The 14,524-nt window shown below is 41.0% G+C and overlaps 1 protein-coding gene across 1 annotated transcript in view; it reads left to right on the top strand.

Moving 5' to 3' along the window:
• The window catches only part of oca2 (oculocutaneous albinism II), a 659,230-nt gene that overhangs the window by 312,496 nt on the left and 332,210 nt on the right, over positions 1-14,524 (top strand). Inside the window, exon 10 of the mRNA XM_037698314.1 lies at positions 14,047-14,112. Within this exon, the coding sequence (XP_037554242.1) occupies positions 14,047-14,112 (66 nt within the window). The remainder of the gene's footprint in view (positions 1-14,046; positions 14,113-14,524) is intronic.

Here is a 14,524-nt window from a genome sequence, read left to right as displayed (position 1 = left end):
CGCCGTATTGTTCCCACTTTCTGTGAAACTAGCCATGTTATTGTTTTCATTTTTGCCAAATTAATGTAAATGTTTGATGTTAAACTTTGATTCTGCAAATAAATGACCGCATTCATTTGATGGGTCAAAGATAAATAACGTCTCTCGTTCGCATTTCTGTTAAACTCAATGCACGACATTTACACAGTCAGAAAAATGAAGAACTCGTGAAAATGTATGAATATATCCTGCATATGTTATACTACATATTCTTTTATCAAAGCTTCACACAGAAGGTTGTAATCCTTTCTCGTGGCATCAGGTTGACGCTCGATGAAGGTGAGCACCTCTCTGTCCGAAGTGAGCCTTATCAGACTGATTTTATCCTGATTTTATCCTCAACTGTAACATTAGGATAACCACTCAGTCTGAATTCAAGGTCTTTGAGATACGCTTTTGTTCCAGTTGAACCCATTGGTCCAGGTACAAAGCGTTGTACATATTTTGAGAGTTTTTGAAGATCATCTATTGAAAGAGGAAGTTTCAATGCTCTCTGTTGCCTGTTTGGTAGAGGAGACTTGTTCAGGTCTTTCCCTACCACTTGAGGTAAGGGTGGAGGTGTGTGTGATGTAAGGAGATTTGGGTCTGAAGCCCAGTGTGTCCCCACATTCTGTCCATGCCTCTCACCATATTTCCTTTCTGCATGGCAAAGTTGTGTTTTAAGCACGTCTATCTCAGCTTTGCAGCGGGACACTTGTAACATTGTCTCGTCGTGATCCCGTCTTAATGCAAAGTATGCTGTGGAAAACAGTTCTTTAGCATCCCTGGCTTCAGCTAGTGATGCATTAAGTGACTGTACTTGGCTGTTCAGTGAATCAATTTCTGCACGTGCGTCTTGCTGTGACTGAGACATCTGTTCACGATGTTTCTTAGTGAGGACCTCTTGTTCACTTTTAAATTGAAGGAAGCGTTCTTCAATTTCCTGAGCCACCTCATTTTCGCTGTTTAACCTTATTGCAAGGTCATCAGCCTTGTCCACCACTGCATACAATGACGCTTTCAGTAAAAGCGCCAATTTTGCCAGCTTTTCATAGCTTGACTTTGGTCTGTCTGTAGAGGTCACACTCTTTGCAACCTCCTTCAGCTTGTCCAATAACTCTTTGTCGTTCATGCTCTCCACCTGTTCACCATATGGATGTAAGGAGTCTGTGAGCAGCGTCAACGCTCCCTCTAACCAGTCCTTCATCTCACAAGGATCAAAATCCTTTTCTATCACACCTGCCATGGTTATTCACTGTTCAGCCTTATCTGTGTAAACAGTTGCCAACTTCAGATTATTTTAACAGGTAAATATTTGTTTTCAAGTGTCATTGATTTTCACACTATTTTAAGCTCTGGGTTTACTCAATAGTACTGTCTAAGCCACTTCTTCAAATGAATGGGCACTTATCGTAAGATTCACCCCAATTCATGAATATTTAAGTAAATGCCTCTCTGGCAGTGTTACTTTTTTAATGTGCTTATTTTTTAACAGATACAAGAACCAGGCTTCTCAGTGATATTTACTCTAAAGCACTTAACATTAAATAAACCTGCAATTTTTCTAAAAGATTCACAGCAACTTTAGTTTTTAAACGCTTTACCGTGGGACAGCCGTTCTTTTCCAGAAATTCGCTATTTAAAACAGTTACTCATTAAACTAGGTTGGGTGAAAAGAGAAAAGAAAAAAAAATGATGAAGAGATTATCAGTCCCTCTTCAGGAAAACTGTTATACTCCTCTTTCAACAGCAGGTGGTGGTGTAAGCTTATTTATACCAGCAGGAGTCTATGACAACTTCCTGTGGATCGTTCCGTTGACATCCGGTTGTTAGCCGCTTAGCTTAAAATTAGCATCGGCTAAACTCGGTTAAATCAACATTTCTGAACGGATTTAAAGCTTAAACGTGGCATTGTTTCAACAAGCACGACTTTTTTGCATGAAACATGAGTTTTGGGTACATGTAGTATGCCACATGTAGTGATTTTAAGCACAGAAAAGGCTTTGGTTGAACCGAGACTCATTTCCGGGTCACGTGACTGAATCAACCAATGACAGCGCAGCGGCGGGGGTGGGTTTTACAATCTGACATCAGAGGAAGTGACGACAGACACGTCACTCGTCTCTCCAGCGAATCAGAGCGTTTAAACAGCGGCTTTCGACCAATGACGCTTCGTCTTTTCAGCTAGCGTGTTAGCATTTAGCCTGAACAAGTCCGGTCAACTTTCGTAATTAAAACTGTCAAAATGTACAATTTTCTGTTAAAAATGTGACTAATAAACTCCCAAAAGCTCACTGAGACGGCGCTCAGTTTTTAAAAACGTCAACATTTTGTGTTTCTGGACTCAAATCAATGAAATGACAGTTCTTGTCCCAGGAAGGCCCTCAGGGCCAGATTTGACCTGAGGCTTAGTTCACTACATTAGACTTGTACAACCAACAGTTGAAACCTCTGATTACCAGTTTTTACATCTACTTTCTCTTATGCATGATTAAACTGAGTTCTGAACTGAGAAAGGAAGTAAACAAGTTATTTCATAGCAGTTTTACAGCAAAACATTCAATGGTGTTCAGGAGAACTCATAAATTTTAATTGTTCAGAAAAATAATTTCAACCGTGGGATGACAAAAGAGTCCTTGAGGAACAATGGGGTTATTTCCCACACTCTAAGACTGCAGGACGAATCCTGCCTTTTAGGAAGAGATACACATAATGCTTCAGATGTTATATTTCAAAGGTCAGATAGAAAGGTTCTCATACAAAGGGCATTTCAGCTTTGCTGAAATCATAATAACAGGTGTGCAATTAATTACAATAACAGATTTTTGTTATTCATTTTTTAACATGTTTTTTTTTTTCTGTCCAGCTTTGTGAATGAGAGTCAGTCTTACTTTCAAAGTATCAAAAGTATAAAAGTTGATGGTAGAAAAACCTTGATGCATCCCTACAATATCGTGCAGCCTTACTTGTCAAAAACTTATTTTAGCCATAACTTAGGTCAATAACTTTCTAGCAGTTTTATGCAAAATTTAAGAATAATTTACATCTATTTTTTATGTACTCTTGATGATTTTAGATATAAAAATACTTTGATTTAAAAAACTGTAGTATTTTTGAGGCAGCTAAAGTAACGTTTGTAATGTTGCTGCAAATGCTTTTTCTGTCTGTTGAATATGGGCACAAATTGCAGTCATATATATATTGTGCTTCAAAATCAGATTACATGGTTTTGAATTAAGTTTTGTAACTGTGTAAAATAAAATGGCTGAGAATGTCTGCTCTGAGCATGTATAGATAGGGATGTGTGCGTGTAAAGAAGTTAAAAAAAAATTGTATTTGTAAATAAATAATTACACAAGTTACACATTTTTTAAATTTATGTTAAAGTCTGTTTACTGATACAAATAAAAAAAAATTGCATAAAACTGTACTTGACTTCCCTTACTTGTGTGTCAATTTCAACTTGCAAGTACAAGGTTGAATATAAATTATGACAGCATGGGTCTTCCTCTTAGCTGATTGGTCAGTGCAATGTCAATCACAAATTAACAATCCAATCAGAGAACAGATGTATTGGCTGTCTCTGTGATGTTTTACTGACCTACAGGTCTTGTACATTTTTGTCCAGTACACAAGTACATTTTGAAAATGGAGGATGGAGTCAGTGTGTCTGCGGCTCAGATAGTCATTACTTTATGGTTTAGTGAAACAAAAACTAAATCACTGTCCAGATACAGTATACGTATATTTTTGAAAATCATGCTCGGTAGTGTGGACACCATCCTCCATTTTCAAAATTTACTACCCTTCCAGAACCTGCAAAACGGTAAAGCGCCACCCCGACAGCAAAACCCATCTGTTCTCTGATTGGATTGTTAAATTTGTCATTGACATGACATTGACCAATCAGCTGAGGAAGAAACATCTTGTCATGATTCAACCTCAACTTTGTACTTGCAAGTTGAAACTGACATGTAAGTAAGGGAAGTCAAGCACAATTTTACACAAAGTTTTTTGCTTTGTATCAGTAAACAGAATTTAACCTAAAGATAAAGATGTGTAAATTATTTGTTTACAAATACAATAGGTTCATCCATCCATGTATTTTCTTCTGTATATTTGGGCTTGGGTCGCAGGGGTGGCAGCTTAAGTAGATAGTCCCAGACTTCCTTCTCCCCAGCCACTTGGGCCAGCTCCTCTGGGGGAATCCTGAAGCGTTCCCAGGCCAGCCGAGAAACGTAGTCCCTCCATTGTGTCCTGGGTCTTCCTCTGGGTCTCCTCCCGGTGGGACATGTCTTGAACACCTCACCAGGGAGGTGTCCAGGAGTCGTCCAGAAGGGATCCTAGCCAGATGCCCGAGCCACCTCAACTGTCTCCTCTTGACGTGGAGAAGCAGCAGCTCTACTCTGAGTCCCGCACGGATGACCAAGCTTTTCACCTTATCTCTAAGGGAGAGCCCAGACACACTGCAGAGAAAACTCATTTTGGCTACTTATATGAGAAATCTCATTCTTTTGGTCACAACCCAAAGCTCATGACCATAGATGAGTGTAGGAATGTAGATTGACTGGTAAATTGAGAGCTTTGCCTTTTGACTCAGCTCTCTCTTCACCACAACAGACTGGTACAGTGTCCACTTCACTGCAGACACCACACCTATCCGCCTGTCGATCTCTCACTCCATTTTTCCCTCATTTGTGAACAAGACCCCATGAAAACCAACAATTTTCAGTCAAGTTATCTGGACAGTTTCTTTTTTTACTGAAACGTTTCACCTTCCATCTGGAAAGCTTCATCAGTCAAGGAAACACACAACACAAAAGTGATTAATCCCCCAAACAGCTTAATCCAAAGTGGAAAAAAACAGTTATGCTGGTGCTAAGATGGTGTCTTTGGCACCATCTTAGCATCAACATAACTGGCATTGTGATCGGGACGTCGTAGTGGTGGAGGTATGTTTTAATACCTATGTGTCGTGGAGGTGCTGGGCACAGGGTTCTCTCCAGTGAAGTCATGTTGTTCTCTGGTTATGCATCCTTGAAGGAGCTCCCAGTAGAGTGGTGAGGGGTGTGACAATCTAAGCTGCAATCCTCTCCACACTCACTTCCACTGGATCACATCCCATTCTTCAGGCTCGAGTTGAGGTCCGTGCAGGATTCCGTCGCAATACTCGGGTTGAGTTCCCCTAACAAAATCCAGGGACCTACTTCTGCATATTTTCCTGTCAAATTGCATATAAGCCCAGCCTAATTCCCTTAGTATAGCTACCTCAGTTATTAATGGGTTCCCTCTGTATGACACTTCTTACATTTGGACATGCCCATTTGTAGAAAGGAGTCATGACTTGGTCGCTTATCATTCGAAGGGGGAGTCTTTGGTTTTCGATGATAACTCAGCCTGGGTCACCCTCCCTCTCGTAGATGGCCCTTTTCATGGCTGGGATTGTTGTCCAGATCATCATCTCTACTACGGAGGTTTTACAGAACTGGGTCTGGTATGTTTCAAGGTAATTGGGACCCCACTTGAGTTTGTCTCCTTTTCCCAGCCACATTTTGGTAGACAACATTAAAAATCCATGTTGATGTTGGCGGACAGGGGTCTATTATATTAACTCCGTAATCGGGCATTAGCATGACCTGGGCGTCATATTTTTCTGGAGGTTCTCTTTGTCAATTGGATTTTGTATTTGAATTGAAGTAGTTTTTTTGTGGTTCTCCAACATAGAATAGTCCTTTATAGTTCTGTCTAGCAATACAAGGCATCAACGGACAATTAGGGCTGGCTTAAATGGTCCGATCCCATGCTGTTGAACTAACAGGTTCCACAGACTAGAACTAAGTAGTTCTGGTGTTCTTATTTTGTCCGTTGTCTTCCAGGTCCAAGTAGGGCATGATCCAATTAGTTCTAGTGCTCTTATTTATCCTCTTCCTTCCAGGTACTAGTATTGTATGATCCATTGATTGTTCTATCAACCCGCCGTTTAACGACTGCTCTTCTGCATTCTTGTCCTTGTGCATCCAATTCCTCTGAAACGTCAAGTGAGTCCAAGCGTTCAATACGCGTCATCTTTTCTCAGTTTTGCGAGAATTGGACAATTCTCCGTCATCTTTGTTTTCTTCAATTGGGTTGAGTGGTGCTCCAATTGAATACACTCCCCTATATGTCTAAAAAAAAAAGTTAAATTTGGTCCTCTGGACATTCAAAAAACAAAACAAAGCAAAACAAAATAAATTCTTTTTAGAAACGTTCTGTCTTCCATCCGACAGACTTCCTCAGTCTGAGGTGCTGTATTCAGCTCAGTCTTATAAATAGCACCTTCTCAGAGTGGATCAACCAGTTTTGCTGCTGACAACCAAAACTAGCTGCTCACATGGTCAAGAAGGACCATCAGCCTAACGATGGATCATTACAACATCATTCAACACTGATGGCTGTTTACTATTCACAGGGGGCTGAGTGATACTAGCAATAACAACATTGTAAGAGAGGGGCAGTTGAACCCGGAGACCTCCACCCCTGTTTCATGATGGACAATTTATTTTCACAAAGATGGCTTCCTTTATTCCTCTCTCAAACCAGAGTTCCTCTCTATCCAGGATGTGAACATCTTCGTCCCTGAAAGAGTGACCGCTGGCCTGGAGATGAGTGTAGACCGCAGGGTCTTGGCCTGATGTTGCTCTTCTGTGCTGGGCCATCCTTTTGGCCAGTGGTTGTTTACTTTCCCCAATGTAAGACTGATCACAGCCCTCCTGACATCATTCCCAAGAGCCTGGAACTAAAATCTTCAGTCATCGGGCACAGACCCAGTTGCTGAATGAACGGGTGAGACAGACCAATTTTACTACTGAGGCCTTGAAGGCCAAAGAAGAGCACATTAAACAAAAACTAACAACGTGCCTAGACCACACTTCAGCAAGTGATGGACTGTACAGATCAGGCACGCTTAGCACAGCATGTCAAGGCCAAGACTCGGCAACAAAACCAGTTTAACTTACTAATAACTCATCAACACCATCACAATTCCAATAACAACACATTCAATGTAAGACAACACTCCAGTAGACAATTACATGCCAGGGAGACTGAAAAGTGGGTGAAGTATTTATCTGACAGACAGCTCACCCAGCCGGAGACAGAGATTCTTGCCAGGGGACTGAACTTTGCGGTTGCACCAAGTAACATTCCTCTGGTGGAGATGATCATAGCCACAGAATCAGCCATCTGCAACAACAAAATGAAAGAGGGTGAAGCAGAACAACTCAGAATCAAAGTTTCAGCCTGCCTCAGCAATGCCAAACCACCACCTTCCAACATCAGTAGAGAGGAAAGGGATGCACTCACCACCCTTAGCAAGGACAAAAACATCATCATTCTCCCAGCAGACAAAGGAAGGTGCACAGTGATTTTGAACCAGAAAGACTATCATGAGAAAGTTATGACAAATCTTAGTAACTTAAACACTTATGAACCTCTGAAAAGAGATCCAGGAAGTGGTTACAAGAAGAAGTTGATAGATTGCCTGAAAAATTTGGAGCAGGACAAGGCTATTGACCGTTTTCTGTACCACAGACTGTACCCAGGGGAGGTCACACCTAGTCTGTATGGTTTACCTAAGATCCACAAACAAGGTGTACCTTTAAGACCAATTATTAGCATGATTAACTCTGTCACGTACAATGTTTCCAAATATCTGACGTCTGTACTCATCTCTTTAGTTGGCAGCTCAGAACACCACATACAAAACACCAAGTACTTTGTGGATAAGGTGAGGGATGTCATCATGGAGACTGATGAAACAATGGTCTCTATTGATGTCACATCATTCTTTATGTGCATTCCTGTTTATGATACAGTAGAGGTGGTCAGTTTAAGATTAAAATCAGACACCACTTTGAGCAGCAGGACCACACTTTCCACAGAAAAACTGTGTCAACTCTTAAAACTGTGTCTGCAGTCAACCTACTTCAAAAATATGGGGAACAATATTATAGGCAGAAACATGGGTGAGCTATGGGGTCTCCAGTTTCTCCTATTGTTGCCAACCTGTACATGGAGGAGGTAAAAAAGAGAGCCTTGACATCCTTTTCAGGGACACCACCAAGTCATTGGTTCAGGTATGTTGATGACACCTGGGTTAAAATTAAATCCCAGGAAGTCCAACATTTTACTGACCACATCAACTCTGGATAAATATATCAAGTTCACATGAGAAGATGTAAAAAATGGCAGGTTGGCTTTCTTGGACTGTGAGATCTCAGTTTCTGATAGAGGACATTTGCAAACTGAGGTGTACCACAAACCCACCCACACAGACCAGTATTTGCAGTTTGACTCCCATCACCCTTTGGAGTACAAGTTAGGAGTCACCAGGACTCTGTACCACAGAGCAGACAGTGTTCCCACTAACTCAGGAGCCAGGCAGAAGGATAAATCCCACAAAAGACAGGCTCTAGATCAATGTGGATATCTTAACTGGGCCTTCCTGAAAGCAGAGAAGAAACCCAAACAGGACTCCAGTCAGCCATAAGGTGAAAAGGAGGAACCCAGACCCAGACCAGTGGTCATTCCATATGTTGAGTGAGTATCAGAGAAACTGAGATGTTTATTTTCTAAACACAATGTCCCAGTGGCTTTTAAACCCCAAAATACATTACGGCAAAGACTGGTTCATCCCAAAGATCCAGTCCCCCGGCACAAACAGAATAATATTGTGTATGCTGTTCAGTGTCAGGAGAACTGTGATCAGTCTTACATCGGGGAAACTAAACAACCACTGGTGTTTTTCTACCCAGTGAGATTACCACATGCGTTATGGCAAAACCCCACTGCAGCCTCTCCTCTAAGGGGTATATCGGACTAATCTAGCACTTGAGCTTGACCCAGAATGATGTTAGATTAGTTCTGCTTAAGGCTGAATTGGAAGTGATTCACCCAGACTGTTCACGACCATCAGTTGCGAGCCACACCCTTATCTCACCCCTAGACTCGTTCAACCTAGTAGTCGGGGTTGGTACATTAATCAAGGGGAACCTGGCATTTTTAGGCCACTCACCTCCTATTGTAGAACTGCAATTGTTACAGATCTGGTAGTTTTTAGAATCTAGGCACAAGATTCCAGGGTGTTGTTTAATCCAAGCTGCAAAACTTTTAAAAACCTCCTTTATCTGATGAAATTGAACCAAACTCTTCCAACTTTTTGAACACGAAGTGTAGAAATGATAGTCCAGAATTTTACATTTTATGCTTTGCTTTAATCAAGGATTTGCAGGGGTACAGCGTTATCAGCACATTATAATTGATTACATTTGATCATTTAAAATAAATCAAATGACTGAGAGTTCATGCCTGGTTCTAGGGACTGTCTTTTTGGTTTATGTGACATTCAGGATCCTAGGGTGTCCACAAGGCGTGGCTCCCCTAATTCCGATGAGCCAGGTTGAAGAGTCCTGTCTCCTAACTCTTGAATTGTTTTTATAGAGCAGCCTGTTCCTTCATGGTGGACTGTTATGCACTTGGAGCCCCAAGGCAGGTTAAAACCCCTCAAACCTCTAAGTCTGTCTCACAAACCAACCAACCAAGTTTAGCCAAACCTGTTACAAACCAGCTTGACAACACACAGTTTATGCAGTGACTTTTCAAGAATGCTGGAAGCAGAAAAACTCTCTCTCGCCCTGACTCTACCTCTTAATTTAGAAACACTGGTATTTCATATAAAATTTAGTATTTGGACAATGGGTAGGAGTCGCTCACCATTTTTGCCCGAAGACTTTTGGAAAATGGCACGATAATCTCTCTTCCAGAGCTCTTGAAGAAATCTCCCTTAACCCCAAAAGCCGTCCTGATCCTGAGGAATTTGGTCTGGCGTCAGCCAGACTGAACAAAAGGTATTCCTATCTTGATAAATAAAAATCATCTTATGAGCTGTTCCAAGTTCCTCTGTGTAGCTCTTGAGGATGCTGCCACATCGTCCTCCTCTTTAGACTACCACAGTTTGTTCAGCCCTGTTTCACTACTGAGCTTGGTTTTTATTGACTTTTGGGTTTGCTGGTCAAACCCATTTTTACCCTTACAAGTTTGATCTAGTTGGTGATTGGTTGTAGTTGTCATTGTGCCCTTTTAAGGCATCAAGTTGTTACTGCTCTGCTTCTTGGCTCACAAGTCACTGACACACGATCTTTTTTACAGTCCGTTTTCTTATCAGAATCAGAATAAACTTTATTGGCATTGCACCGAGATACAACGCGAATATGTACGTACAGTCGTCCGAAGATGGGCGGAGTGCACAAAGCTGCGGCTAAAATAATTAGCGCGGCCTTCTTATTTAGAATAATATTTTTTTTTAGATAAGAAAAGGAAAGAAAAACATGAGGAGAGACAGTATAAAAAAAGATCTCTCACACCGTGTCCTAGACAGGGCACAATTTGAGGCATCAAAAAAACCTACCACAGCAAAGCAACATAAACAGACGTTATACATGAACATACAGTATAGGTGGTGAAAACATTGAATTTTTAAGAGAAAGTCGTAGCATAGTCCAGAGCCCCCCCTTAGCCATTGTCCAGATAAGAGGTGACGTTCATCTTCAGCTCAGTTGAGGTTCTGTTACATGTCCACGGCCTTGGGGAAGGGAGGGGTGAGGAAACTGTCAAAGCATCTTTGTTGTTTTCAAAACATTCCAGGAGGAGTTGAGATAAGTCTGGCATCAAGGCCACAGTTTGGGTTAGACAGAACTCGTAATTGTTGCTTCTGCCTTTAAAGTCTCGCTGGTACATATTCTCTGATAGAAAATCCAAAACAGCCAAATTGATCCTTTACTCCAAAAGTCAAGCTCACAGCTTCTCCAGATTATTCCACCATTCATGAGTGCTGCCAGGAAGATCACAGTCCTGATAACAGCTGCTCCAATTCCCTGTCACAGCTCCACATTCAATCCGAGCACTGTCAAGCTTCAACACCTCCACACAAATTTGTTGACAACCAGATTCCACCAACCCAAACAGTAGAATCTAGTTGTCATCATGAATCCAATTTGTTCCTTAAATAGGTCAGAGGGGTCCTCCTTACCCTGACTCCTGTCGGGAGAAGTTGATCGATTTTGTTGAGAGACCAACTGACCCTTCCAATTAAGAGGTATGCAGAAAAAAAGAGGCTTTTTTAAGGGTTCACTGGACAAAAAAGCTCAGCAGGGAAGCGGGTGGGGGGGAAACACGTCTGCTTTCATCGTAGAGTAGCAATATATATAGTTATATGGCAAAGACAGCTGCTTTGCTCGGTTTCTTCATGTAATGCTGTTTACAAGGTACTTATACACTGTTCTCGGGCTCTCATTTCCCCTCCAACTCATGACCCATCCATCCCACCTCAAGCTGTAGCTCTATTTGACCATTTTGAACCCATCACTCTATCTTGTCTAGAGCAGGTCATGTGCATCTTGAAATCTTCTGGCTCCCCCTTTGATGTGGTCCCCCCTAGACTACTAAAGGAGTTTTTTCCTACTCTAGGTCCGTTCATTCTGGCTATAGTAAACAGTAGTTTATCCACTGGCATGGTGCCTAAATCCTTTAAACATGCTGCTGTCCAGCCTCTCCTGACAAAACCAAACCTTGACCCCTCAGTCGTATCCAACTACCAGCCTGTCTCCAAACTCCCATTTGTTTCTAAAATACTGGAGAAAATAGTTGAGTCCCAGTTGAAATGCTTCCTGGAGGATCACACCATCTTAGAGCTATTCAAATCTGGCTTAAACCTCTCCACAGCACTGAAACTGCCCTGCTGAAAGTCTTTAACGACATCTTCAGATCCACAGATACTGGTGATTCTGTACTGCTAGTCCTGTTGGACCTCACAGCTGCCTTTGACACCATCGACCATGAGATCCTCATTGCTAGGTTGGAGCAGTGGGTGGGCGTCACAGGGTCAGCAGCTCAATGGGGTGTTCTGCAGGGGTCCATCCTGGGTCCCCTCCTATTCCCTTTATACCTGCTGCCACTTGGTGCTATTTTCCAGAAACACAACATGCCCTTCCACTTCTACGCCAGTGACTGTCAAATTTACTTCCCCCTAATACACAATGGCACATGCTCTATTCAACCTCTGCTCGACTGCCTGGCTGACATCAGGGACTGGATGGCTTTAAACTTCTTAAGTTTCAATGAAAAGAAGTCTGAAGTCATGTTGTTCCCTCCCAACGACACGATCACAAACCACTGCATCGACCTCTCCACTCTAACTCTGTCAGAAAAACAAAGAGTCACTAATCTGGGAATGATAATGAACCCTTCCCTAAAACTTAAGTCACAGAAACATGATTGTTAAATCATGTTTCTTCCAACTGAGGCGGCTGTCTAAACTGAAGCCCATATTGTCCAAAAAGAACCTGGAGACAGTAATACATGCATTCATTACATCTAGGCTTGATTACTGCAATTCACTCCTGTTTGGTATCAGTCAGACCTCCACTGCACCACTACAACTTGGCCAGAATGCAGCAGCCCGATTTTTAACCAGTACAGGCAAAAGAGAGCACATTACACCAGTTTTGGCCTCACTGCACTGGTTACCGGTTCACTTTCTAATCCATTTCAAAATACTTCAATATGTCTACAAATCGCTGAACAGTTTTGCACCCCCTATTTCTCTGATCTGCTACAACCGTATGTCCCACCACATTCCCTGACGTCAGCGGACCAGTTGCTCCTCACAGTTCCAGGAACGTGTTTTAAGCGCAGAGGGGACAGGGCCTTCTCTGTAGCAGGACCAAGACTTTGGAACGAGTTACCTCTGCTTGTCAGACAGGCCCCCTCCCTCTCGGTTTTCAAGTCCCATTTAAAAACCCACTACTATTCAGTAACTTTCAACACCAGATGATCTATGTTTTGAACCTGTATGCTCCACACTGGTTAGTCATCATTATCTGCATCGTTTTTATGTCTGTATTTCTTATTTACTTCATTTTGTATTTTGCTTTGTGTGTTACCTGTTGTTCTGTTTGTACAGCACTTTGGTTGGCCTTGTCGCTGTTTTAAGTGCTCTATAAATAAAATGGTATGGTATGGTATGATATGGTATAAAAACAAAATTTCTGAATAACTACAAAAAATGTTTGCACCTCATAAAGACTCAGTTTACTAAATAATAAGTCCTTTATTAGAGGTGAACATTTGATGTAATTGAGTCATTGATTATTAATCTAAGATTAGTTTAGAGTAAAGAACTTTTAAGAGATCATGTGAATGCTCATTACACACAACCTTGTGTAAAAATTTCCCAGATGCTCATCTATGAGTTGTGCTCATAACTTCCTAAAGTATACACCCAAAATCATAATCTGGGAACAGGGACGTTTTTTTGTGTAGTGGTCCTATGAGGGTTGCATTTATGAAACTAGGCAGACATTTTGCCAACATTTTGCCAAATCTCTATTTACTGCTTCTCATACTGCTGTGTGATGAGTGTTTGTTAGCAGGATATTGCATAAACCAGTGGACAGATTTAATTAAACTTAGAATACTTAGATGCTCTCAGAGATAATGAGCTAAAATTTGGTGTGGTAGTAGCCAAAAGTCATTCCAAACACATAATCAGGTTTCAGGTTTCCCATTTGGTTTATTTGTTATATGCAAAATGAACACAAGGTCAATGGTGCAATGCTCAGGACAAGAATAATTGTCTCTACTCATCAATAAAACAACAACAACAAATACCAAAGCATTCAGCAAAAATACAAAAACAAGGCGCCAAAAGTGAAAAAGAAATAAATCTACAGCAGCATGGTTCTTTTGGCAGGGTGGTTCTGATGAATGTGAGGTTATATTTGCAACATGGTCCACTTAGCAGCATGATACATGATAATCTGTGCACTAACAGATCACATAAGATTTGATGTAAAACTTTGACATTCAGGATGGTACAGTATTGATTCCTTTAAGGAATGCTACTTTTAAACCTTTAAATGAATAAAACCAATTTAATAAATATCAGTTCTTTTAGTTAGAAAAACGCCCAATTCTTTTTTGTTTCTCTCACAGAGACCCAGCCTGGTTACAGTGATGGAGTGGATTGACTACGAGACACTGGCTCTTCTGTTTGGCATGGTGAGATGCTCCTCACACATTCACTTGCTCCACAACTTTCAGAACACAATAGAAAGTTTATCTGATATCCTCAAGACTTAAACAACTCAAATTTAATATGTCTTGCATTTATCTGATCGTTAAAAATTGGCAAAATAAAAGTTTTCATACACACTTGTGTCTTTATTTGTTTTGACTTCTGTAATTGACAAAAATTTACAAGACATTTTGGTTAAAGATGAAAAGAATACATATTCTGATTTGATTACAGATGACATTCTAAGGAATAGACAAATCTGAAGTTTTGGAGTTATAAAAACAAATATGCAATAAAGGAAATACTGTTAGAAAAAAACTCTAATCCCATAGTAATAGGTTTTACACTCCTATCTATCTATCTATCTATCTATCTATCTATCTATCTATCTATCTA

This window comes from Nematolebias whitei, chromosome 3, assembly GCF_014905685.2.
Source record: "Nematolebias whitei isolate Nwh7 chromosome 3, NemWhi1, whole genome shotgun sequence".
In the NCBI taxonomy this organism is placed as follows: Eukaryota; Metazoa; Chordata; class Actinopteri; order Cyprinodontiformes; family Rivulidae; genus Nematolebias; species Nematolebias whitei.
This window is presented reverse-complemented; position numbering and strand designations above follow the sequence as displayed.